The 26,634-nt window shown below is 53.4% G+C and overlaps 1 protein-coding gene across 6 annotated transcripts; it reads left to right on the top strand.

Moving 5' to 3' along the window:
- Positions 1–1,171: 1,171 nt before the first annotated feature.
- On the top strand, positions 1,172–24,112 carry SLC41A1 (solute carrier family 41 member 1). 6 transcript variants are annotated; one of them, XR_005385600.1, is made up of 13 exons: positions 1,840–2,097; positions 3,813–4,843; positions 12,846–12,953; positions 14,005–14,076; positions 14,715–14,859; positions 15,004–15,150; positions 15,794–15,941; positions 16,820–16,899; positions 17,757–17,891; positions 18,219–18,367; positions 21,562–22,012; positions 22,716–22,759; positions 23,177–23,314. XR_005385600.1 is itself a non-coding variant. In XM_038586054.1 (12 exons), exons 3-12 carry the CDS (start codon positions 4,469–4,471, stop codon positions 21,745–21,747), a joined length of 1,545 nt encoding a protein of 514 aa, XP_038441982.1. In that variant the 5' UTR covers positions 1,840–2,097; positions 2,288–2,392; positions 3,813–4,468; the 3' UTR covers positions 21,748–22,454. The 6 variants fall into 6 exon arrangements, 4 of the variants coding, with proteins under 4 accessions (XP_038441983.1, XP_038441982.1, XP_038441984.1 ...); XR_005385599.1 differs by having other exon boundaries at positions 22,716–23,320; XM_038586054.1 differs by lacking the exons at positions 22,716–22,759; positions 23,177–23,314 and adding an exon at positions 2,288–2,392 and having other exon boundaries at positions 21,562–22,454.
- Positions 24,113–26,634: the final 2,522 nt, after the last annotated feature.

Raw genomic sequence — 26,634 nt, 5'->3', positions numbered from 1 at the left:
TGATTTGGGTGTCAGTTATATGGGTATGTTCACTGCGTCATAAATTGTTGACCTGTACACTTAGGCTTTGTGCGTTTTCACACATGTATGGTATACTTTGATTAAAAACAACAACCAAGCCCACAGGAGAGGCGAACTGTTTTCAGGTGGCTAAAAAACGGAAGGTGGAGAGGGAATATGGGGAGGTCAAGATTTCATACACAGCTGGCTGAGCTGTGGCACGATTTAAAGCAGCAGGGAAGACTGTTGCATGGAGCAGGACAGGAATTGTCTCCGGCCGTTGACTGAAAAGTCTCCAGACACACCACCCTTAACTTCCCACCTAATCCTACACCCCCTATTCAATAAAGGATCCTTCTGGATGGAGCCCACTGTTTCCTAGTCTAGCAGCTACCACTGTCTCCAGGCAAAGAGACCCAGTATTTAAAGCCAAATTGGGATTCTAAGACACTGACATTTCCTCTAAGACTGCAGGCCCTTGATGCAAATGTCCCGGCCCCTAAACCAGAATCATCCTAAGTACTAGAGTGGGAAGTTCCGGTGGCCAGGCTGCACGTTTGTCACCCCCTGTCCAAAGGAACTGCCTGCTCAGGTTGCTGTGTGTGTTCGCGTGTGTCGGAAAGCGCAAAGGGCAGCCACACAGCTTCAACCCCAAGGCTGTGTTCTCCACTCTCCGGGGACATCTCTACTCCAAAGCCCCATCCAGGGGTCTGGAGTCACGCTCCAAGCTACAACGGCCCCTGAGCCACTTTCCCAGTGGGAAAGGGCAGGAAGGAACCACTGGTCACAGGTTCCACTGGCAAGAGGGGAAAACTTGGGGGTGGGTGGCAGTTCCTTTCTGGGGCGAGGTCACACCCCCTGCACAAAAACATCCCAGAGAGCGCTGGTCCTGAGTTGGCGTTGGAGGTGGAGATACCCCAGGGAGGAAGTGGCAGAGGGCGAGATGGGAACACCCCTCTGCGATCCCACAAGGTGCGTCAGGGAAAGTTTCGTTTAGCCCGCGATGGGGACCTGTCTCCCCTGTGCTGCCCCCGGGACCAGTGGGGCAGAGGAAGCCGGGTTCCCCCCCGCCCCTCCCTCAGGGGGTGCCTGCGGGACCCTAGGCGCGCGTCTGACCTCGTTTCCCTCCCGCCCGCCCATCCCCACCCCTTCCAAAACTGGGACGTTATTAAGGCCGGTGGCGTCAGGGCTGGGCCATTGGCTTGCAGGAGCGCGGGGTCCGGAGGCAGCGCGAGGGGCCGAGCCCACAGGAGCGGGCTGTGTCCAAGAGCGAGGTGGGCACGCCGTGTCCGGGCGCCGAGCGGGGGCGGGGGCGGGGGCGGGGGCGGGGACGGATGCTCGAGCCCCCGAGCCCCGCGCCCGGGTCTTCCCGAGGGCCAGGCTGGAGGAAACGCTCAAGACGCGCGAGGAGACGCGCCCAGGCGCGCTCGCCTGCAAAGGGCAAGGGGGGGCTCGGGGCGCGGAGCAGGCGGCCCCCCGCGAGCGCCCGGCGGCGGGAACCCGGGGCGGCGGCCGCCCGGGAGGGCCCCGCGAGCCCCCGCCCCCGCCCGCAGCTCCCGTCGCCCCGCGCTCGCCGCGGCCCCCGCGCCCCGCCCCCCGGCCCCGAGCGAGGGAAAGAGGCGGGGCCGAGGCTGAGCCCGCCCCCTCCCCGGCCGCGGATTGGCTGCTGCGCCTGCCCGTCCCGGACCTATTTTGGATGCGGGGGGGCTGCCACCCAGCCTGCCCCAGATCACGTTTGCCACCAGCAGCCAACCAGCCGGGCCCGAGTCCGCGGGCAAGAAGCGATTGGGGCGAGCGAGGGCGGCCCCGCGGCCCCCGCCCGGGTCCCCCCGCCCGGCCGAGGCCGTATATCCTGCCTCCGCGGCCACCTACCCTCGCGGGCGGAGCGGCGGCCTCGCTGTACCGCAGGGGCGAGATGTAGCGAGCGGGGCGCCGCGGCTGGACGCTCGCCTTGGCCGGGGGTGCGGGGGGCGCGCCGGGGCCGAGGAGGATTGCGGAGGAGGAGTGATGAGAAGAGGGGGAGCCCTGCACCCCCCGAGACCACGGGTCCCTGCTGCCACTCGCCAGGCGCCCCCTTTCCTCCCGAGCGAGAGGCAGGTCAGTCCTGCTGGGGCTGGGGCGGTGGGAGGCGGAGGGCGGGAGCCCTGGCGCGCAGCGCATTTGCTGAGTCCGAATGCGGGAGAGGCGGGGGGAGGCCACCCAGCTACTCCCCCCCCAGCTACTCCCCACCCCCCCCCCCCACCGGGTCTGCAGATACTGAAACGGGTCTGTTTTGTTCCCTCCTCAGGGCATCCTGGTTCACTTTTGCTTCTTTCATCCCAGGGCCTTAGGCCCGTCCGAAGTCTCTTTGCTGGAAGGAGTGGGGTGAGGGACTGACCGGCCTCCCTTTCGGGTGAGGTGGCCTGCCAGGAAGACAGGAGGAGGGAGGGAGCGTCAAATTCTAGCAGACGCTGCTGGCATAGGGGCCGTGCACTCTCTCCTGCCCCACCCCCCCATCTCGTTCTGGATCTCGAGGGAGGGTCTTTGAGAGAACCGCAGGACTGTGTTTAAGGAGACTCCAAAAGGGAAAATCTGGATGTATGACCTGAGCCTATAGAAAGAGAAAACAGTTCCCATGGGTCAGTTACTGGAGTTTGAATCACCCTTTCCCAAACTGCAGTTGACTAATTGTGTTTGGAATACCTAAGTACTTGTTCATCCTACCTAAGGAAATTCTCTTTTTAAGAAAACGTATTATTTTTTTTTCTTTTCCTTGTAAGAACTGTTTTGGTGAAATGGGATAGAGTGGGATCAGGGGCCTGGGGATTCCTTAAACAAGAGAAGTGGGGCCATTGCAGCTAGACGCTTGCATTTGGGAGCAAGTGTGTTTTGGCTTATGCTGCTTTGTTTTGGTTTTACTTTTTTTTTTTTTTTTTTTTTAGTTGCTGCTTTTGTTTTTTGTTTTTGTTTTTTAGAATTCCACCATATCCAACTCTCAGTAACCCTGGGGAACGGGGCGAACCTAGGAAACTGAAATGTGTGCATAATAACCAAAAGTTCTACCCTCTTCCCTTTCAAACTGAGATAACTCCCCTGTCCTATCTGACAAATCCACAGGGCCAAGAGCAGGGGGAGAGAAGTAGAGACAGAAGCCTGGATCCCAGTCAGCGCCTGAGCTTTTTGTAACACTGCTGACTCTCAAGGGCAGGAGTGGGTAGGCCTCTGGCTCTTGGCCTTGGTCTGGCAGCCCTGCCCCATTGCCCAGGGAGTCCTCCTAGTTTTGTTGTATTTCCCCCTCCCCCATGGGCTAGGGCATTTGGGGGTCTGGAGTCGTTCACTTAATGATCAGATTCTCCCTGTTTATTTGCCTCGCACAGCTGTCTTGTGACTGTAAACAATCACTATCCACAGTGGAGTATCTTTGCTGTGTGGCAGGGAGCTTGTGACTGAATTCGTAACTGACCCCACTGGGAGACCACACTGAAATCATCCTGGGTTTTTAATGATCATTCAAGAAGGGGTCTCCCCAGGACATCCCTGTCCACACCTGGTCACCAAGAAGACAATGTCAAGGTCTCCCAGGCTGGCCCTGTCTCGCTGCTGTTGACAACAGCGGTGATCCCTGCCAGGCTGTGGGCTGCCAGTTGGGAGGACCACAGGGCTAGTGCCTACTGGGCCTCCAGATGTCACAATGCAGGCATGGGTAGTTTTAGTGAAAAGGAGCAAGAGAAAAACAAACTCCTTATGCCTGTCTTGTGGGAAAGTTGTCTTGGTATGAGCTGTCCTTTGCCATGTCATAGCATTCTTTCTTGTCTCCTTCCTTCCCACATCAGGTGTTACCACACAGATTCTCGTAACTTGAAGGACCAGGGATTTAGGACAGGACAAGGTCTTCCCAGGAAGGAAGGAAATCTCTGGAGGAAAGTGGAAGGACAGCAGACACTGCCCTGGGACCAGCAGAGCCCGAGGAGCTGTGGGAGGCCAAAGGAGCCGCAGCCCTAGGCCGGGGCTTACCTTCCAAAGGATTTGAACTCAAGCTACTTTTCATGAAAGAAGGGCCACCTCAGAGGGCACCCCAGACTTGGCTGGGCTCTTCTACTCTGGATGCCCCCTGCTCTGAGGAGCCTGCTGCTCACTCAGAACCAAAGAAGAGAAGAGGCCAAATAAGCTTCTTCCCCCAGCACAGTGTTGGCCGGCCAGAGTCAGGCATCTGGACCCCCGGTGGCTGGCTGCGGAGTCTGGTGGGGAGTTTCTTGCTTCCCTCCGGCTCGTAGCTTCAGTGCTTGATGGGGCTGCCTGTCGGTGGACCAGTTTTTGCAGCACCTGGTAGGAGCAGAGAGCCGTGGGAAGAGGTCCCGCGGCGCCCAAGCCTGGGCTCACCCCAAGACTAAATTCTTTTCCCGACTTAGAGAGGGAGAGAGAAAGCAAAAAGAAACAAAAAAAGAGAGAGAGAAAGGAAAGCTCCCCCTTCCCCTCCTCCCTTCCCGTCATGTCCTCTAAGCCAGAGCCGAAGGACGCCCACCAGCTCAACGGGACTGGCCCTGCTCCCTCGCCCTGCTCTTCAGATGGCCCCGGGCGAGAGCCCTTGGCCGGGACCTCAGAGTTCCTGGGGCCTGACGGGGCCGGCGTGGAGGTGGTGGTGATCGAGTCCCGGGCCAACGCCAAGGGGGTCCGGGAGGAGGACGCCCTGCTGGAGAACGGGAGCCAGAGCAATGAGAGTGATGACGTCAGCACCGACCATGGCCCCGCGCCGCCCTCTCCACTCAAGGAGACCTCCTTTTCCATCGGGCTGCAAGTGCTGTTCCCCTTCCTCCTGGCAGGCTTTGGGACTGTGGCTGCTGGCATGGTGCTGGACATCGTGCAGGTAGGACCTGGGTAGGGCGGCTCTTGACCTTGAGCCCGGGGCTACCTTTTCCTCCTGGGCAACCGACTCTGGGAGCGTTCTCTCCACCTCCCTGTGAGAAGCAGCTGCCGCTTCCTAGAACCATTTCCCTTTGGATCACGTCCTCAAATTCTGCTTGGTCTAGTTACTTTCTACAGAAGCCTCGAGGAACCCCAGTAGCCCTGAGGAGGCGGTCAGGGCAGCACTGCTGAACAGAAGCAGAATTCCAGAGCTGAGGCTTGGAAGGGGAGAGCTGGAACAAGGTTGTTGCCTGCCATCCGTCCCGGGGCACTCCTCCTGAGCCCGTGTCAGTAGGAGGGACGCTTAGATGGGACTCCTCTTTATGCTTTCTTTTCCCTTCACTTGGGGTTTCAAGGATGCCCACAGTAAAAAGCTCAGTTTCAAGCCTCCCCTGCATCCCCCTGCTGGGCAGGAATTTGTTTGGCTGCCAAGAGGGTCTCAAATTAAGTGGGAAGGTTCTTAAAGGCGTTTTGTGTTGCTTATCTGCCTGTAACCTTGGCACAGTCTCCTTGGGGCCTGGGGGTGGGCACATGCTATCTGATGCATGATTTGGGCAGGAAGTGGCACGGGGTGGGCAACCTGGTAAGACCCAGAAGTGCTAATTGTGTGGAGTAAATGGGGACAAAAGGCAACCAGGCCTGGGCAGAACTCTCTCTCCTCTCTGCTTCTTACCTGTCTTTCATGAACCTGCCCGGGGCAAAGAGGGCTCTTTGTGAGGCTCTTGAGTAGAGTTAAGGATGTGCTCACTTCGGCAGCACATATACTAAAATTGGGTAGAGTTAAGGATGGGAATTGGCAGGATCCGGAAGCTGAGAGTCTGGGGCGTGCTATGTCGCAAGCATACTGTAGGTTTGGACTCAGAACCTTCAGGTCCAAGAGATCATTCAAGTCTTGTTTCCAGGTAAAAGGTTTTGAAGTGCAGTAAGGCACGCTGAGTGTTTTACCCGCAGGCACTGGGTTTATCAAAGTTCATCATTAGCAGGTATCAAATTCCTACTGAGTGCTGAGCTCTGTCCTAGGTACTTGGGGGAAATACAAAGATGGGAAGAGATTGGGCCTTGGCCCTTGGGACCTCCCAGTTGGTCTCTAACCATGATATCTCCCAGAAGGACATGGAACTCAGGATCATGCCAAGCCAACCCTACAAATGATGCATGTGGTGATGCAGAGTCCTGTTGGTGGATGGATGTCTCCATGCCGGTGTCCGGGGAACTGAGTGTGTTGCTTGTAGCTGGTTCTGTCAACGGTGTCCACCTGGACCACTTTGATTTGAGCCCTTAGAAGCCTGTTGATAATGAGGATGGTGTTTACGTCCTGCCAAAGTGCCTCATACTGCATTCCCTTCCCCCGGCCTACTGTCTTCAGGGTTGTTCTTCATGGTAGTTGGGAAGCCAATCTGCAGCTGGGAAGGCAGACTTTGAATTCCTCCCCAGTGGCTGTTTCACTTTCTAGGGCAGTGAGTGGCGGTAGTGGCCGGAAGAGAAATGAGACTGAAGTAGCAGTTTCTCCACCTCTTCCATCCCTTTACTGTGGCTTTGGTTCTCATTCTTAGGAGTGTTTAAGTTCTGGTTTGGTACTTACAAAGGGGTGTAGAACCAGGTTCCAGTTGTTCTGTTTTCTGGATAATAATAATGGGGTTGGGGAGCATTTGTTGAAGCATGGGTCTTCTGTAGACCCATGAGGTAAGAACCATAATCTTCTCCATTTTGTAGATAGGAAACCTACAGCTTAGACGGATTAGGTAAATTGTCCATGGTCATCTGGACTCAGAGCCTTAACCTCTTGGCCTATACCATGCCCGTGGTCGCCAGTTGGTTAAAGACTCAGGGAGGAGTCTGCTCTCCATCTTCCCTCAAAGAAAAGGGTGGATCAGAATCTGGAACAATTGGCGTTATATTCTAAAGTGAACAAGAACAAAGATTCTTAGCAGGCCCCAACCCCCACCCCATTCCCATATACTCAGAGAATTCCAGAGCTGGAAAAGGCTTCTGAGTCTTGCCCCACCCTCATCGCACACCCATGAGCCTGAGACATCGGTAGGTACACTTGGAGCCTGCCCAGCATGCCCACAGAGGGCCAGCAGTTGCCCTCGGTGTGGCACTTAGGCTCACCCCAGAGCTAGGGTCCATTTGATGTGAATGACAATGGTTTGTTTGTCCTGGTCCCCCTCCCCCAGCCTTCCTGCCACAGCTGGGTTGAAGCAGGCCTTGCAGATGGCTACAGTGATATCAGGGCAGGAGGAGGATGCAGAAAGACCAGGACATAGGACCACAGGGAGAGTCTGATTCCACAGCCAGGGAAGGCAAAGGTTGTTGGGTGGGGGTGGCTGACAATCTCAGATTCAGGAAGAACAGGATGATTTCTAGGGATTCACACTTTCATCCCCCTTCATAAGGTGCAATGGCCTTCCATGGGACAGAGCCGGAGTGGCCTAAGACTAGGGCCATCTGGAGCAGATGGCTGTAGAGTGTCCCTAGCATCTCAGAGCAAATGAGCAGAAGTCCGAGTTGGTGCCAATGTCTCTTTGGTCCAGGGCTCCCCATCTTTCCCTACTACTGCAGAAGACTCAGTCTCTTTCTGGAAGGTCATTTTTGTTGCCTCTTATCTGCTCTCCCTCCCTGCTCCACCCCAGTCAACGTGCACAGCCAGCCTCTGCAGTGAGATAAGGGCCTGGTGTACTGACCAAAATTAGAAAAAGGATACATGGACTACCATCAGCTCCAATGTCCCACCATGTCAACGTTCCTATGACTTCTAGGAAGGAAAGCAGGATTGGGCCCCACATTGGGACTGGAAGGGGTTGACTGTGGTTGGGTATGGATTTGCCACAGGTGCTCTGTGCCCTGCATCAGTGGTGTCCAAGTCTGGTCCTAGGCCATTGCAGGGCATCTCACTCCTCTTTGCCGTCAGCCTTTTTTTTTTTTTTAAGTTTTTAAAATTGTATTTATTTATTCATGAGAGACACAGAGAAAGAGGCAGAGACATAGGCAGAGGGAGAAGCAGGCTCCCTGTGAGGAGCCCGATGCAAGACTCGATCCCAGGACCCTGGGATCACGCCCTGAACCGAAGGCAGATACTCAACCACGGAGCCACTCAGGCACCCCTGCTGTCAACTTTTTGAGGGGTAGGGTTGGCAAGAGGTGGTGGAGCAATCTTCCCTGGAATTCCCAGCTGTGTTAAGATAAGCAGGACCCATAGGTCCTTATTTTAACTCACTACTACTTGCTGAGGATCTCGAGGAAAGGAGACCCCTTCCCCCAAATACCTCCTCCTCCTGCTCTCAGCTCTGCTGTGTATATGGAAGAGTCCACCACAATGAAAGTGGAGTGGAGGGCAAAGAAGCATTCCTCCTGGCTGGCCTGCTCCCAGGGCCGCTGGCACTCCTGGGCAGGATGCTCAGATCCCATCTTCCTTGACCACCTCCTTTCTCACACTTTGTGCAGCCCTGGATACCCAGGTACTGCCCTGAGGCCCTTGTCCTTGGACACCTGGGACACCTGCAGAGGGGGAAAGCCTCAGACAGGTGATCTGACTCAGTCCTCACCCTGAAAGATCAACTCCAGCCCAGCTTCCAAGGTCTTCCCACATCCTGGTGCTCAGGGGTTTTTTGTCTTCTTAATGTCTTGACTCCAGCTCTTCCTGGCTGTGCCTCTCCTCCCTGCTTCTACCCCCTGGAAGGGAGGAGAGCTCAGAGCAGAACACTCAGAAGCAGGAAAGAGTGAGTATATGAGGCTGGAGAAGGTAAGGGACAGAAAAGGCAGGATGGAAAGATAAGGAAGAGGTAATGGTTGAGCCACTGAGGTACAAGATTTCGGGTGATCACTCTGAATCAGGATTATTTTGGAGTGTGGAGGGAGCAGTCTCACTTCTAACCCCCAGAGAGCAGGGACCAATGAGCAGCCCCACTCCCTGGGAGGGACAGAGAAAGATAGGGAAGAGGCACTGCATGTCTGAAAAGCAATGCTGTCTGTAGATGCCCTCCCCCTGCCAAGTGGGGCAGCGCTTCCTGGAACATGGCCTTTTCTGTCCCCAGCAGAGCAGGAAGGCGTGGGTGAAGGCTTGGCTGACAGGTTTGACTTCAGGGGCAGGCACTCCCAGCCAGGATGAACAGGATGGGCCTGAACTAGGCCAGAGGAAGAAAAAGAGACACTCACTGCCTGCCCCTGCCACACTCTACCCGTTCAGGGGCTGCCCGGCCCCCCAAGGTGGTTCCACAGCTGTGAGGCCACCCCCCACCCCTGCCCCTGCCTGAGCTGCCTCTTTGAGAAGGTTCTGTGGGTGAAGAAAGTATGTGTGTAGGAATTGGCTACTCTGACCCAAGTGCCAGCTCAGGGCTTTGCTAGGCTGGTGGTCAGGGGGTGTGAGATCCCAGGCTGGATTCTGTGTGGGCTGGGAAGACTTCTGCAGAGGGGCTGTTACCGTGGCTGCTCGGTTCCCTTGCCTGTCTGTCTCTCAGCTCATCACAACTGAAACCCCGTACCTTCTAGGTCCTTCTAACGTGTGTACTGGAAGGCGGAGTGCTTTGGAGTGCCAATAGGGGCAGCCAGAGGGGTTTAGCTGAGCTTCCTACATTTGTTTCTCGAATAATCACAAAGACAAACAATATCCCTTACAAACAATTTAGACTGTATTCCACGCATACACTTGAAGTATTTCTTGCCCGCCTTCCTTACCGCCAGCACATACACGTCACGTACGCCGGGCAGGAGAGCCAAGCTCCGCAGAGAACTGGCAGCTTGGATGCTGGGAGGGGCGGGTGGTTTGGGGGGAGGAGGGGATATGAGGCTGGGCTCCCAGAGAAGCTCCGAGAGCCCCCCAGTCAGCCACCTCATGAGGGGAGGGGAGCAGAGGGGCCTTCTTCCCCTCTCCGGAGATGTTTGTCCAGGTTAGGTGAGAAAGGAGAGGCAGAACCGAGCGTGGCTGGCCCCCGGGGATCTGGAACCCCAGGGGTAGTAGCAGCCATGTCCAAGAGTAGCAGTGCCTGAGTTTGAGTTCCTCCAGGGTGGCTGGGGCTCACTGGGGCTGCCTTCTCTCTGGGGACCCCGCGAGTGAGAAGGGACTCAGGCATCCCTCCGGCATCTGCAAGGGGCTGGCTCTTCCTTTGGGTACCTCAGAGCTCGGCAACTGTTGCTGGGGGAGAAGGAGCAGGGAGACAGGGTTCTTTCCCATCCTTAGTCTTAGAGAGGGGCTCCCCTAAAGAGAGTCCTAGGCCCTCCCCCTGTCTGGGGCCAGACCAGGAGCTAAGGTCACGATGTGCTCTAGGCCTGGAGAGATATGCCCTCCCCTGAGATCCTGGCACTGACTTCTCCACACCACACATGCACACACCCCCACAAAGAGCACTCTGACAAGAAAAGAGAAATCCAGGGGCGCCTCGGTGGCTCAGCTCATGATCCTGGGGTCCTGGGATGGGGCCCCCTGTTGGGCTCCCTGCTGAGTGGGGAGCTTGCTTCTCCATCTTCTCCCACTTGTGCTATCTCAGTTGCTATCTCTGTCTCTCTGAAATAAATAAAATTTTTTAGAAAGAAAAGGAAAAAGAAAAATCCTTATCTTATAGGCCTTCCTGGTGTCCAGTCTCCCCGGGTCTCTGGCCCTAGCCCCAGCCCTCTCTGATACTTCTTGCTCATCTTTATTATTATTTTTTTTATTGTGATTAAAAAAAAAAAACACACATAACAAAGTGTATCAGCTTAACCATTTTTAAACGTGCAGTTCAGTAGTTGTTAAGTATATTCACACTGTTGTGACGCAGATCTCCAGAACTTTTCATCTTGCAAAACTGAAACCCTATAACCATGAAACACTAAATTCCCTTCCAGCTCCTGGCAACTGACCATTCTACTTTTTTTTTTTAATTTTAATTTTATTTTATTTATGATAGGCACACAGTGAGAGAGAGAGAGAGAGGCAGAGACACAGGCAGAGGGAGAAGCAGGCTCCATGCACCGGGAGCCCGACATGGGATTCGATCTCCGGTCTCCAGGATCGCGCCCTGGGCCAAAGGCAGGCGCTAAACCGCTGCACCACCCAGGGATCCCTCTACTTTTTATTTCTATGAGTTTCACTACTTTGGATACCTTATATAAGTGGAATCCTACAGCATTTGTCTTCCTGTGGCTGGCTTGTTTCACTTTAGTGTAATGTCCTTCAGGCTTATGTATGTGGTAGCACAGGTCGGAATGTCCTTCCTTTCGAAGGATAAGTAGTATTCCATGGTACGTTTATACCACTTGTACGTGTCCATTCATCTATCAGTGGACACTCGGTTGCCTATACCTCTTGGCCATTGTGGATCATGCTGCTATGAACATGGGTGAGCAAATATCTCTTCAAGACTCTGCTTTCACTTCTTTGGGATCTCTACCTAGCAGTGAGATTGCTGGATCATATGGCAGTTCTATTTTAATTTCAGGGGGCCCCTCTGTACTGTTGTCCATAGATGTTGCAAGCATTCTCCATCCTCACCAACGGTGCCCAAGGATTTCCGTTTCTCCACACCCTTGTTGACACTTGTTATTTTCTGGGGTTTTCTCATAGTTCGCCATCCCGATGGGTATAAGGTGATCTGTCTCATTGTGGGTTTGATTTGCAGCTGTGGGTGCTATCCTCCTTTGACTGTGGAGTGTCAATGCTGGAACGGCCTTCAGAGACCATCCGACTTGGCTTCTGAATCGTCCATTTTACAGTCAGGAGCTTGATGCCCTCATAGTGTGTCTGAGGTCCCCACGCTGGTCCAGGTGGAGGAACATTGGGGAGGTAGCATGAGGCCCATCCCTGTGGTCTCCCTGTACAGACCTGAGGCTCCCAGGCCAGTGTCCTCACACCTGCAGCACTCTGCCTCCTGACCACGACACCCTCGTCACCCTACACACACCCGCCCGGCCGTCTGCCCCCTCCTCCCTCTATTCCTAAAACAAATGAAGAACAAAGAAAGAAGTCCATGTGGCAGTCAGCACCAGAGAGGGAGATGCAATCCCAAGCTTCTTTGCGAGTCTTCAGTTTCACTTGCAACTAAAGTAGCTTTCAAATAGCCAACCCTGGCTCCTTTGGATTTGCCCCTCAGCACTCACTAGCATGGTGCCCTCTGACACTCCTTTTCCTCATTCACAGAATGGGGAAAAAAATATCCCCCATCTGAGTGGATTGTTGGACAAAATGAGAAACTATGTGTAGAGCACTTAACCTAGCACATGGTTGGCACTTACTAGCTCTTACCTGAAGGAGCTGGTGGGAGAGCCAGGCCTGATGTCCCAGGACTAGAACTCATGTCACCTGACTCCTAATCCAGTGCTCATCCTGCAGGACACTCACCTCTCCTAACCGAGAGCTTGGGGGAGAAATGTGGGGTGAGAGATGGCAGAGGAGGCCTAGAAAGCCTCTTACAGGCCAGCACGCAGAGGTTTGGGGGGCCTGGTGTTAATTCAGAGCCTATTGAGGAGGAGAGTTGCTGTGGCTGAGGCCCAAAGCCCTTGGACACAGAAACCAAACAAACTCTAATCTCCTCAGCCCCAGCCCCAGCCCCATGGAGCCCAGCTCTCAACAGCTGAGACAACACCACCCAAGGTTGAGGCCACAGAGAAACTGGGCTGAAGGCAAAGAGGTTGGAGATTGCTATTTGAGGGGGGATCACAAAGGAGTTCTGGGGTGTAAGCCAGCCCCGGGTGGCTGCTGTGTGGGCCCTCACCTCCTGTCCCCTGGCTGCAGAAAGCAGGCAGAGGGAGTGGGGCCAGGCAGGGGGCTCCCTCCACGTCTCCCCATTTCTGGGTGGCGGAAAGGGGGAGCTTTGCTATTGGAGCACCATGGTCTTGGTTTGGGTCCAGGGTTCTTGGAGAAAAGGCGGCTTGTGTGCTCATGCCCTGCTGATTCCATTTCCTCCTCAAGCCCCTGATCCCAGACTATCTGTTCAATGTGATGCCAGCCGTTTGGGGCACTGAAATTCCTGGGTTCTGTTTTCACCTTGTAGCACTGGGAAGTCTTCCAGAAGGTGACAGAGGTCTTCATCCTGGTGCCTGCACTGCTGGGGCTTAAGGGGAACCTGGAAATGACCCTGGCATCGAGGCTGTCCACTGCAGTGAGTGTCCTGGCAGGGAAGCACGGGGCACACAGAAGCCTCGGGGCAGCACAGAACCAGACTGGGAGATCATTCTGGGCCTTTCCCAAGCGCCCAGGCCTGGAGTGTGGGGCTGGGGTGGGAAGGTGGAGGGAGATCCCAGGCTGGGTGTCCTGCTCCTGGGCAGGGGCTCCCTGCCTAGAGTGGTTCCCAGGCTCGGTTTCTGGATGTCCCAGCCGTTCCTGGACTCTTGCCTCACCCCCTGCTCTGCAACCCGCCTCGTGACTGTTTGTGCAGCTTTGACAGGCGAGCATCACGCTGGTCCCTCCACCTGCACAGATGGGGGCCTCCTCTGATCTCCAGCCCTACTCTGCAGCTGGGCAGGAGCAGAGCCAGGCCTTCCCAGCCCCCCATCCATCCCATTCCCTCATGGCAGCTTGCTCTTCATTAAGGGAATAGACAGAGAGAGGGCTGCTTATCACTCCCCCTTCCCACAGCCACGATGGTCGAGAGACTGAATCAGATACAGGGGCCTGGGGTGGGAAGTGGGAAGCAATAAAACTTGGGAGGCCAGGGGAGCCGGGTGGCAGGGATGTCCCACGTGGCTGCAAGTCTAGAGAAGGCAACAGAGAGAGTGGCAGCCTGTCCAGCCCACCCCAGCTTGCCCTCGCACCACCTCGCTTCTCCCCACACCGTCTTGCAGGCCCGGTCCCGCACCAGCAGCTGACCTTCCCTGACCTAGAATGGCAAGCTGGCTTCCCGGTCAGGGACCAGGTCATTCTGACCCGTGCGGGAACGGGCTTCCCAGATGAGCAGTGCCCAGGGTGGAATCTGCCTCTGCTCGCAGCTGTCCTGAGAGGAGGAGGAGGAGAGAGGGGCCTGCCCTGGGAGCCCTCTCCGCGCCCACCAGCTGGAGGAGCTCGGGCTCCTTAGCTCCTTCCTTCTCCTGGCCTCCCCGATGCCACTTGACTTTCCCTGGTGGTTATGTCCCGGTCCAGACCTCCTGATCCAGGCAGGGTCCTAACAGCCTTCTCCAGCCCGGAGCTTCAGGCCCTTGCTCTCCCTCTCTCAGGCCAACATTGGGCACATGGACACGCCCAAGGAGCTCTGGCGGATGATCACCGGGAACATGGCCCTCATCCAGGTAAGAAAGCGGAGACCCGAGAGGGTGGGCTAAGCTTCCCTCTTCGTCAGGAACCTTAAAGACTGAGTACAGCCCCAGCCGGCTTGCCTTGCAAGCGAGGCGCCAGCGTCCTGCCGAGCTGGCTTCTCCCGCAGCAGCTCTAGGAGGTAACCAAGTTTCCCAGGAAAGCAGCCAAGAAGGGGAGGGCCCCAGAAGGCCCCATGTCAGCTCTCGGCTCGCAGGGGTCCACTGGGCTCGAGTTCCCACAATTCAGACTCAGGAGTGCTGGAGTGTCCTTGTCCGCTGTTGTTCCATCTCCGTGTGAGGTTCCGCAGGTTCCAGACTGGGAGTCTTCCCCCTTGAGGCCCAGGCCTTGTCTCCTGACTGAAGGCTCGGGCTCTGCTGATTTTCACCCCAATCCCCAGAGGAACGCTCGTTCAGCCAGTACCACGTCCTGGGCTCCCGCGGGGTGCGCTGCCCAGTACTAGTGTCTGGTGTGAAACTAAATAAAGACATCATTCCTGAAAGACCACACAGTTCAGCCCAGCCTGCCTCCTGGGACTGCTAAGAGCCAGGAAGAGAGCTGGCCGAGTGCTCGGCAGCCTGCACTAGGGAACCCTCTGCCGCCGAGGCTCTCTGAGTTACCACTCCCACTGCAGGTGCAAGCCACGGTCGTGGGCTTCCTGGCATCCATCGCAGCCGTCGTCTTCGGCTGGATCCCTGACGGCCACTTCAGTATCCCGCACGCCTTCCTGCTCTGTGCCAGCAGCGTGGCCACGGCCTTCATTGCCTCCCTGGTCCTGGGTAAAGAAGGAAGGGAGGGGCAACGGAGTAGGGAGGGCCACCCTAGGGGTGTCAGCTGTGCCTGGCACCTTCAGTCTCTCCTTTTGTTTGTTGATACCCTTTTATCTCTTCTCGCCCTGCCCGGCCCCTCCCCTTCCTCCCCAGGTATGATCATGATTGGAGTCATCATTGGCTCGAGAAAGATTGGAATCAACCCGGACAATGTAGCCACGCCCATTGCTGCCAGCCTGGGTGACCTCATCACCTTGGCACTGCTCTCAGGCATCAGCTGGGGACTCTACCTGGAGCAGGGTGAGACTGAGGCCACCGAGGGTGTGACCAGGGTGGACTCCTGGGTGGGATTAGGAAAGATGGCAGTGAGTTTGCAAATGTGTAAGGATTTCCTCGATGTTCTCAACTATCTGGTTGGAGCAGTTTGGTTCTAACACCCCCCCCTCCATCCCCTCCCCACCCCCACCCCCACCCCTACCCCGAGCTTCAAGACATGAGGCTGAGGGGCAGGCCGCGGGGGCACCGGGGAAAGTATCTGAGAAATACATTCCTGCCTGGTCCTGCAACTCCCACTTGCCTTAGAGGAGTCAAGGTGAAAGGGTGACAGAGAGGAGCTGAAGCCTGGAATCTGCTCGCAACAGGGAGAAGGAGGGGGGGGGAGAAAGTGATTTCTGGGGATCAGAGCAAGGAACGTGGAGGCTGGCCTCTGCCCCTACTAAGCCCGGTGCCTGGGGAGCTCGCAGGTGGGTTTCCTCATCTACACAATGGACAAGGCTGGCCCCACCTCTCTCCCGGGCTTACGGGAGGATCAATGAGGTTATGTATTTACAGGCACCTAGTGTGGCGTTCCTGTGGATCTGCCGGCATGTTGGCGGGCCGAGCCGGGGGAGGCCTGAGCAGGGAGCCGCAGTGCTTACCTCCCTCTGATCTCTGCCTCTCTCAGATGACTGGCAATACATCTATCCCCTGGTGTGTGCCTTCTTCGTGGCCCTGCTGCCTGTCTGGGTGGTGCTGGCCCGACGGAGCCCAGCCACAAGGGAGGTGTTGTACTCGGGCTGGGAGCCTGTCATCATTGCCATGGCCATCAGCAGGTAGGCTCGGGTCCTTGCTACACACCCTCCCTCACGCCCCTCCCTGCCACAGACTCCCCGTGGAGCCCCAGGGAGAGGAAATGTGGTACAGACCCTAGAAATGCCTTCAAGAGTGTTGGCTCCATGTCCTTCTGTTACATGTGACAGAAGCCATCCGAAATGGGTCTCCTTGAAAAGCAGAATGTGCTGGCTTAGATAGTTAAAAAGGCAAAGCTGGATTCAGGGACACAGATGATCCATCCCATCAGGGCTCTGGCATTCTGTATGTCTCGGCTCTGCTTTTCCCCATGATGGCCCGCGGCTCCAGGTGCATACTTATTTCCCTTACTCTTACTGACTGTGGTGAGAAGAAGTCTCTCCGCAATTCCACAAAGTCCCACTCCAGAGTTTCACTGGCTCTTAGCCAGTCACAAGGCTGTGCCTGCATCACTGCGGCCTCGGGGAGGCAATGCTGTGATTGGATGGGGCTGAGGCCTAGCCATCACCGGGGCATTGTCGTCCGAACCATAGTGACTGAATTTGAGATAGGCAGTTCCTGAGGAGGAGCCGGTGCCGTTACCACAAGGGGAAGTCAATGGACTGCCTCATGGGGTGCTCACCCTGTGCTCCTCATACCAGCCTGCAGGGGCAGGTACAGGAGGCAGGGGCCTGACTCTGTGCCAGCATCTTGCTCTGGGGACACCGTGCCAAGTCTGAATGTTATAAGCAACAGCTGGTCTGGAATAGGAGGCCAGGACAAGGAGTCAAGGGGCCCTCCCCTCCCCACCCTAGGAACACTTTGCTTCCCTTCTTCCCCACGGCCAGATGGGCCCGTCATCCCTGGAACCGAGTCACAACCCTTTATTGATCTTTGTGTCACTTTGTTTTTGTCTGTGTAGTGTGGGAGGCCTCATCCTGGACAAGACGGTCTCAGACCCCAACTTTGCAGGGATGGCTGTCTTCACACCTGTGATTAATGGTGAGGTCTTGGCATCAGCTGCCGGGGAAGGGGAAGAGGACAGGAGAAGAGGTTATAGGGGCCTTTGTATCAGTCAGGATTCCGGCAGCAAGAGTATCCAGCTCAGGTAGTTCAAGACTTTACCCAGGGGGCTGCTCACGGAGCGGGCAATAGAGGAAGGATCCAGAAATTAGCAACAACCGGAAGCCACTGTCCTCAAAGGTCAGGGGGCGAGAAAGTAACGTTATAGGAGCCTAGAGAGAACACTCCTCTGCCCCCAACAGGGGTAAGATAAAAAATACCTGAGCGCCCTCTCCTTCCACCCTCTCTGACTGTGTACTAGCACCTCCTGATGAACAAACCCGATTAAAAGCAGCCAGCAAGGGAGCCTGGGTGATGCAGTCTGTAAGTCAGCCTCTCTGAGCTCAAAGAAAGGCTGAGAAGAGCAGGGAATAGGTCAGGGAGGGAGTGCGGAGAGGGCAAACAACTACAAGCACGGTTCCTAGAAGTACCAGAGTCCAGAGCCCAACCTGATACTTGAACTTGCTTCCTGGAACCAGCACAGGAGCAGGGGGTGCCCAGGTCTGCTCAGAGCTGCGGAGAGGGGCTGGGCAAGGCCAGGTCTTGTTGCCTCGGCTGTGTGGGATGGCAGGTGGCCTGAGTCGGTGCTGCTTCCTGCATCCTCAGCACCCTAGGGGCACGTGGGACTGCCACGTCTCAGTACAGGGGAGGATGGAAGCAACCTGGAAGACTCTGGAAGTGGGGGGGTGTTTGTGTTCCTTCTTAGAGTCTCGCTCTTCTCTTGGGGACTGGCAAACGTGTCATGCCCTCCCCACTCCTCACTCCCTTCACGTCTGAATGCTTATGTCTCTCTACAGGTGTTGGGGGCAATCTGGTGGCAGTGCAGGCCAGCCGCATCTCCACCTTCCTGCACATGAATGGGATGCCAGGCGAGAACTCTGAGCAAGTCCCTCGCCGCTGCCCCAGTCCTTGTACTACCTTCTTCAGTCCCGGTAATGGCAGAGTCCCAGCCTCCTAGTCCATTCCAGGCCTGGAGGGAGGGGGCCGACCATTAGTGAACTTCCCTTAAAAAACAGCTGGGACCCAGATAGGCAGCATCGCCCTCTCTGCTGGGTACCAGCAGTCTGGAGAGCAGATCCCAGGCAGGAAGACTATCCTTCCTGGGGACGCCATGGGAGCTGGGGATCTTGGGGTGCCGAGGTACAGACTGTCCGCTGCCTGCTGTTCTGAAGTGCAGGGTGGCACCTCCTGCCCGAAAGGCCTTCTGGGGCCAGGGCTCCTCCTCCTCACTCCTCATCCCCTCTCTCTCCTGGTACCAGATGTGAATTCTCGCTCGGCCCGAGTCCTCTTCCTTCTTGTGGTTCCAGGACACCTGGTGTTCCTCTACACCATCAGCTGTATGCAGGGCGGGCACACCACTCTCACGCTCATCTTCATCATCTTCTACATGACAGCCGCACTGCTCCAGGTACAGAGTGGCAGGAGTGTGGGGAGGGCCTGCCACCCACTCCACCACCGCTTCCTCTGTTGAGTAGGTGGCCAGTAAACACCGGACAGGGGCTCAGGAGAACACAGGCCGTAGTTCAGCAAAGTCACTGACACGCCGTGTGACTTTGCCCCAGTTGCTCTATTTCGCTGAGCCTCAGTGACACATTTACAAATTGAGAGGAAAGGACCCAAGTTGTTGGTTTTTAGGCAGGAGGTGTAGGGTGCTGAGCAGGTGGGCCTGGGGTGCCACCCCCACTGGCCTTGCCACAGAACTCCACTTGGCTGTTTTGCATGCTGGGCTTCCTTAGAAGATGTCTTTTATTTTTATTTTTTTTTCACCCCTCCCCTAGAAAATGTCTTTTAAATGAAGGGTTTCACAGCTTGAAAAAGTGTCAAAACCACCCCACTAGATAATCTGTAGGATCCTGTCCAGCCTTGCCATTCTGTAATATGATACACTCTCTCCCTTGTACCATTATCCCATTTTTTCCCACTTCTTATTTTGAAATAATGATATATTCACAAGAAGTTGCAAAAAATATATACAAAGAGATGCCATGTACTCTTCACCCAGTTTCTCCCAGTGGTAACATCTCACATAAGTCAGTACGGTAACAAAACCAGGAAATCACCATTAGAACAATCCACAGGGCTTGCCCTGATTGCACACACACCCGTGTGTTTGCATGTATGTTTCGTTCTCTGCAGTTGTCACATGTGTAGATCCGTCTGTCCACCACCACAGTCAAGATATGGAACTGTTCTACCATCATGAAAACCCCCACTTATGCTCTCCCCTTGGAGCCACACTTACCCTATGATACATTTTCAATTTCTCTAGACTTGACTTTTGAGTGGTAAGAACAGTCCCATAGCTCAAAACTTTTTAAAGGTTGACAAAGTGAAAGCTCCTCTTTCCTGCCTTCTTTCTGCCACCCAGCCGCCTCCTCTTGGCCATCCATGTGGTCCGCTTCTTGTATATCCTTCAAGCTTATTCTATATTTATACAAGGAAACATATAATTTTTCTTACTTTCCTCCCTTTTTTTTTTTTTAAAGATTTTATTTATTCATGAGACACAGAGAGAAAGGCAGAGACACAGGCAGAGGGAGAAGCAGGCTCCCCACAGGGAGCCCGATGCAGGACTCGAGCCCAGGACCCTGGATCACACTGAGCTAAATGCAGAGGCTCAACCACTGAGCCACCCAGGCGTCCCTCTTTTTTCTTACACGCATGAAGTGTACTCTACACACTGTCCACACCCTGTTTTTTCACCTAAGAGTTTATCTTAGAGATCACTCCACATCAATACATAAAGAGAAGAGCACCCTGATTTTCTTATGGCTGCATTCTTCTATCCTGTAGATATATATAATTTCATTTAACCAGTCCCCTACTGGTAACCACTTGTCCCCCAAGCCCCTCCCCCCAAACCTTAAAGGTTGTGTGTTGGGACATCTTAGCCAAGGCCAGACTAAGAATCAGCCAGCCATATGCTCTTTGCCCTGCAGCCACACTCCCCTTTCAAGTTGGAGTGAAGTGCACTTGGTGGGAAAGCAGGGCGGGGATGCCAAGGGTCTGTGGCTGGGGCATAGCCCTTGCCCTCTGCTGAGGAGGAGAAACTTTGGCTTCACTACCCATTACAGACACGCTGGATGTACTCTTGCCTCTGCAGTCTTCTCTAGGCCTGGGGAGGGCCAGAGCAGGGCACTTGGTCCCCTGGGTAGATCCTTCCTCATCCCTTTGCCCCCTCCTCTCAGCCATGTGTCCCTGGAATGAGGCTGGAATGAGGGCACAGCTGCTGTCAGGCCCTTCCTGAAGCATGTCCTGAAATCCTGCTGGCCACGCTCTTTATTCAGGACTCTTCTGCAGCTGCTGGGAAGGGCGCAGCGTTATGGGGGCTGGCCCTCACCCAGGGCCAGGGGCAGGCCACGGGAGCATGAGACAGCTGTGTGCAAAGCAGGGGCAGCATGAAGGATGCTAGAACCATAACCTCTGGCTGCCTTGAAGACAGGAGAATAAACAAGTTCGCTTAAAATTAGGTCTCAGTTCTGGCTTCAGGATCCCCCATGCGTGTGCTTTTCCTGCATCTGAGCCCCTCAGAGCGGAATTTACATACCACAGTTTTTGCAAAGTACAGTTAAGAGTAAAACCTCCCTCCCAAATGACTGTGTTGGAGATTTACCGGTAGAAAGGGTTTCATTCTCATGCAGATACAGTCATTTAGGGAGCCCAGATGTCAGGAATGGTGCTGAGGGTAGAGAAGATGCAAGCCTGCCTACCCCACTGTCCCCTGGTATTCCAGATCAGGTGCTTTGCCAACTTCAAAGTGTATGTGAATCTTGTGAAAATGCAGATTCTGTTTGAGATCAAGAGCCAGACCCGAGATCCTGCATTTCTAACCGGCTTCCAGCTGCTGTTGATATACTACTGGTCCTGGGCCCACTAGCAAAGGTCTAATCGAGATCATTCTCCATCTGTAGAAATAGAAGGGAAGCAAGGGCACAGATAAATCAAAGCAGCAGATAAATCCAAAATGTCTTTTGAATTGAGATGCACTCTCTGCTTTATATTTAGCTGGCTTACCCGTAGTTCTATCTGGCTAGAGCTGTTAAACTAGACTTGCATTGTTTGAGCCCACAACAGGAGAATAGAAAGGGTCAGGAGGAAGCTAGCTTGGGATAATCGACTGTTACTTGGACAGCTGTGGGGACAGCAGCCTCACACTCTGTCCTTGTTCCGCTCTGCTCCGAGGAGAAATCCCTATGTGAAAAGCAAGCTCCAGTCCCCAGCCCCCTGCCAGGCTCCTGGGGAGGCCCACATAGCAGGTGCTAGGGTGACCCAAGAATAGGATGACCCAGAATCAGAGGCAAGAGGGCTGAGTTTCTGCAATAAGTAGGATTTAGATTAGGAAGTCCCTCTTTGGTCAATTTGGGAGCAGAATGTAATGTTGATGGCGGAGGTCCTGGGGAGTGATGCAGATCGTCTGCTCCAGGCATGTGATTGCGCAGCAGAGGAGCATAAAGGGGATGCTGGGGTGGGAAGATGAACTGTCCCAGCGTATGGACTGTGGCTAGCTGAGCCACGTGATGCAATGAATGTCTTCTATCGTGTGGCCTCTGGCTCCCCCTGGAGAGGGGATGGTTACAGGCCGGGCCCTTGTGTCTTCCCCAGGTGCTAATTCTCCTGTACATCGCAGACTGGATGGTGCACTGGATGTGGGGCCGGGGCCTGGACCCGGACAACTTCTCCATCCCGTACTTGACAGCTCTGGGGGACCTGCTTGGCACTGGGCTCCTAGCACTCAGCTTCCACGTCCTCTGGCTCATTGGGGACCGAGACACGGATGTTGGGGACTAGCCTGGTCACTCAACCTTTCCCACCCCCCCGCCCCGCCCCCTGCACTTTCTGTTTGAATTGTTTCTTTTGTTCCCCTTCCCCCACCCCACTCCACACCCCCACCTCTTTCTAGGACTTCACTTTGATACCGAATTCTCATTATTTTCAATGGGAATTTTTTTATACATTGAGCCAAGTTTGTACAGCAAAAATTCAGACAGGACAGATGGACTGAGATAAGCCGTGCAAGTAGATTTTTGAGACAATCACCAAGTGCAATTTCATGGTGGGTGCCTCCAGGTGAGGTGGATGGGGGCAGGGGTTTCCATCTGGGATCTGGGGACGTTTGGTTTAGCTTTAGCAAACTCGGTCATGGCCCTAATGAGAAACTTTTTGTGAATGGGCTCTGGTGTTTGGGGTTTGTTTTTATTTCTTCTCTTTTTCTTTTCTTTTTGATTGAACAGAGAGATAAATATCATTTCCCCCCCCCCCACCCCGCAAAATACACATTTTTCTAGAAATGGACCAACTTCAAAGCACTGGTAAGGAGATAGCTGCTCCTGGCCCCATGTAATCCTAGCCCTATCCTCAGCCCTCCATCCCAAAAAGAGTGAGGTGGACTAATTGTTCAAATTGTATACACACTCCTTACCCAGCTGCCTGATAAACACCACCAACCCCTCCCTTTGATCTTTTTCTAATTGATTGTCACATCTGAGAAGAAATGAGCAGTAGCCTGGTCTCTCTGTTGACCCATGTCCACCAATAGATTTACCAAGATCTATATCCTCTTTGGGACCAGAGGACAAACTGTTTATCTCTGTTTAGTCTTCATGTCTAATTGTCTCTCAATACTGTCTTTCCCAGAGCTTGCCAGGTTGGGTTCTGAGGTTAGGGACAGAGAGTGAGCACTTGGAGGATCGTTGGGAGGTGGAGGGCAATCAGGTGTGTTTCATTGCTAACGAGGACCTTTCATGTGGTCACTTTAGACTCTGGCACTTCCTGAAATCACTCCTGCTGTCATGCTGTGGAGGTCAGTTTTCCTCTCTCTTGGCTTCTGCCCTCATCCATCATTGACTTGTTCACCCATTCAGCAAATACACAGCCTCCCCAAGAGGAGCTCTTGTGCAGGCATGGTCTGAAGCATTCACTGAGCAGTAGTGATTGGGTGCCTACCGTGTGTTAGGTACAAAGCCAGTGGTCGGGGAAGCAGCTTTAAGCTCACCTCATTCCCCACATACAAAGGCCTTGTGCCCCTTCCAATCTGACAGAGAAGGTTTCCTTGCTAGAAGTGTTTGCATCCGTGTCCTCAAGCCAGGCTCTGCCTCTCAGTCTCCCCTCTGTGCAGTGCCGATCCCAGCAAGAGCCCCCAGCCCCATCGCTCAACCAGCAGCTCATTTCCTGGAACTACCCATCCTCACCTTTTCTTCCCTCCACCTCTCCTCCCCAGACACTCGAGAGAGGATTCAGACCCAGCAGGCTGGACAGCACCAGCTGCTGCTACTCGTCTCTGCCTAGTACAAGATTCAGGGAACACTGGAGCCTCTGCATCTGCCCCACCCACTGCTCTGACCAGATCAGAAGTCTGTCCACACTTGCATGTGTGCAAATCTGAGCATTTGGATGCGGGTTTTTTCCAGCCTCTCCAGCCACAGTCTCCCCGTAAACCCTCCTCTTTGTAGCCGCAGGCTAGGCAGTGACCTGAAACCATGCCTCATCCCAAGAACTTGGCCTGTATGTAGCTCCAGAGGCTATCTTTGCTTTCCCTCCATTTCCACCCACACCACCTTCTGGAATCTTCAAATTGGAAGGAATCGTAGAGGTTATCTGGTTGGGCTGCGTCTGGCAGAGCTCGTTAACACCAGCCCCGGCTTGTTTCTGCTCTTCCCTTGGGCCCTCTTTCAGCTTGCCTGCCACCTCCAGACACATTTGCACACACATTCTTCTTGTACAGGCACCAAAACCAAGGCCTCTGCCCTGGAGGCTGTGCCCCTGTGTTCTGTTGCCCCTGCCCCAGTCACCTCTTCCTCACCCCTGGAGTTCAGCCAGGCCACCCTGGAGACTCTGGAGCCTCCTTTGCTGAAAAAGCAGGAAAAGGTGGGCGTGCCCCAAGCCCTGAGTATGTGAGCAGAGGGAGGACCACGGGGTGGAGAGGAAAAGAAAATGAAGTGGACTTTCGTGGAAGATTCATTTCTTTTCCCCTGATTGCACAAACTGCATGTACTTTTGGCCTGGCTGCAAGGAGCAACATTGGTTTACTCTTGTATCCTTAAAAAGTTACAGAACTGTGTCTTAAGAGAATTATTTATAGTTACTATAACTGAATTGACAAATGTCAACGTAACTGATAAATTATATTTGGTAAAATAAAGAGGACGTTTATTTAGGTGGTTGCTAGTTCCTGTGTGTCTCACCCGAAAGAAAGCAGTTTGGTGGTTCTGTTTCCCCTCCTTACTCAGATGTGCAAAGGGGCCAGAGCATGACCAGAAATGAAACAGCTCTTAGATACAGAGATGTGTGATTAAACACCATACACCACACACACACGCACACGCATCAGTCATTTATCAAGAAACAGTGAGTGGTGCTCTGGGACACATTTCAGAAGCCACTGCGGTGTCCTTCCACACAGAGCCGGCCTCAGGGTACCGTGCTAAGGGGCACAAGCATCTGTGGTTCCCTGCAGAGGCTGACAATCTGGTTGGGTGAAAATTATAACCGCTCTGATTTGTCAGGTACTTACCACACGCCTCCACTGTGCTCAACCCTGTAAGCCCTTAGAAATTCATAATAGACTACAAAAGGTTTGGAGTCAGACCAGCCTGGGTCCAGATCCCAGGACTTCCGTTTGCCCCTTGTGTGATGTGAGGGAATCCGGTACCCTCTCTGAGCCTCTTCCCTTATCTGTACCGATACCTCTTCCCTACGATTGCTAGGAGACTTCAGTGACATAATGCACATAAAGCACCGCGCAATGTGCCTAGCACCCACTAAACCACCAAACACCAGTCAATATTTAAAGGGTGGGGGATCGGTCAATGACCAGGGAATATCAATATGGTGACCCTAAGGGTACATGGAGGGTAGCTATGGGAGCTGGCAGGTGGAAAAGATACCTAACCCAGTCTCGACAGTCAGGAAGTCTGGGAGGAAGCCAAAGGGAATAGGATTTAGCAGAAAGTGGGAAGAGAAAGAGCCATCCTGCAGAAGGAACAATATGCTAAGGCAGGGAAGCGAGCCTGGAGCTTAGGAGAACCACAGATAGTTCCAAGTGGCTGGAGTCTGGAAGGCAGAGGGTGCTAACGTGGCCTTCTGAGACACACACAGACACACGTTCATGACAAAGCAGTGTTTCTGAGGTGGCAGATAGGGGAGAGCAGAGCCCTCATGTCTGACTCCAAAGCCTCTGCTGGGAACCCCTACCCACCCGGGGTCCCTTTTCCCCACAGGATGCATGATGGCCTTATAGAGCATATACTAAGTGCTGAGCATTAGTCATCTCAGTTGCTTTTTTTTCCTCAGGTTTATGGAGGTATAATTGACAAACTTGTAAAATATTTAAAATAGAACATGATGATTTGATGTATGTATATGTTGTGAAAGGATCCCCCCATGAGCATATCTATCACTTCACATATTTACCCCTTTTTTTTTTTGAAAGAACATTTACAAAATCAGTGTTTTATAACAGGCCTGGGCTCTCAGACTAACTCTTCAAAGACCAATATGTTAATAAGGTTATTAAGGATTAACAGAAAGAGGATAATCACTTGTTAATTATTATTTGTATAATGTTTTAATGCACAGTATCTTATACTATACAGTACACTTTTAAATAATGGCCTCATTTGTAACTTAAATATCATTTCTAATAACTCTGCAAAATCGATGTTATCACCATTTTACAAGAGAGAAACTGAGTCTCAGAGGAGTTAGGTGTCTGGCCCAAGGTCACATATTCACACCCAGGTTTCTCTCAGCCCAGTGCCTTTCCTCTAGGCCTGGAGCCAGGTGAAACATCTGGCCAAGGTGCCCTATATAGAGAACACAAAAGCATTGCTGAAATGATCAGAAATATGGTGCCCGTTATCTCAATTTTGCCCATGAGACACTTTACATTACTGTACAATGTTAATTGTCTACTGAAATAGATAATATCTTCCAGTGGACATTTAAAAACATGCCTCCCAGGCGCCAGTCTAGCCCTGATGGTATCTTTGCAACATAATTACAGGCAACATCACCAACCCTGAGATCTGGCAGCACCAGCAGACAGTCTCTTGAAATCAGCTCTCCTTCAGCTAAAATCCAGAAACTGAATAATGGACAGTATACTGCTGTTTACTGCACTATACTGTATTTTATTACATTATCTAGCTACAGAATCTTTTAATGTGGCTCCTGAGAAAATGAATACCTCAGGAAATTAAAAATGAACATACAAATTGAAAGAAAACAGAAATTGCAGAAAAGTGAGAACAGTTTGGCCAGCCAGAAAAGACTTTTTAAACATAGTTTAAAAGACTTTATGGCAATATTCATGTTTAGTTAAGTGTGGGTGACAAATGCTGCCTGGCTATTGGTGATTGTTTTTAAAGTTAAAATAATTCCAAATAAGTTTAAATGTTATGTCATATTTGGTGCATGGCAAAAATTTCATATTTTGAATATTATAGAAATGATTTTCTCTTAGCCCCTATCAAAGGAATGTTGAACAAGTAGATAGAGAACATGGCTTTAAGGGAGCTCCAGACTGTGGTCAGCCTGGAACAACCACATGTTTTTCTGTCCTTGACTCTGCCATGGACTGTCACATGTGTGAGTTTCAAGTACGTTACCTAAGTTGTTGACTATCTCAAAAATTATTCAGAAGTGAAGTGTTTGGTTTTTAGGAGTTAGAAATCTGGA

This window comes from Canis lupus, chromosome 38 (assembly GCF_011100685.1).
Source record: "Canis lupus familiaris isolate Mischka breed German Shepherd chromosome 38, alternate assembly UU_Cfam_GSD_1.0, whole genome shotgun sequence".
Lineage (NCBI taxonomy): Eukaryota > Metazoa > Chordata > Mammalia > Carnivora > Canidae > Canis > Canis lupus.
This window is presented reverse-complemented; position numbering and strand designations above follow the sequence as displayed.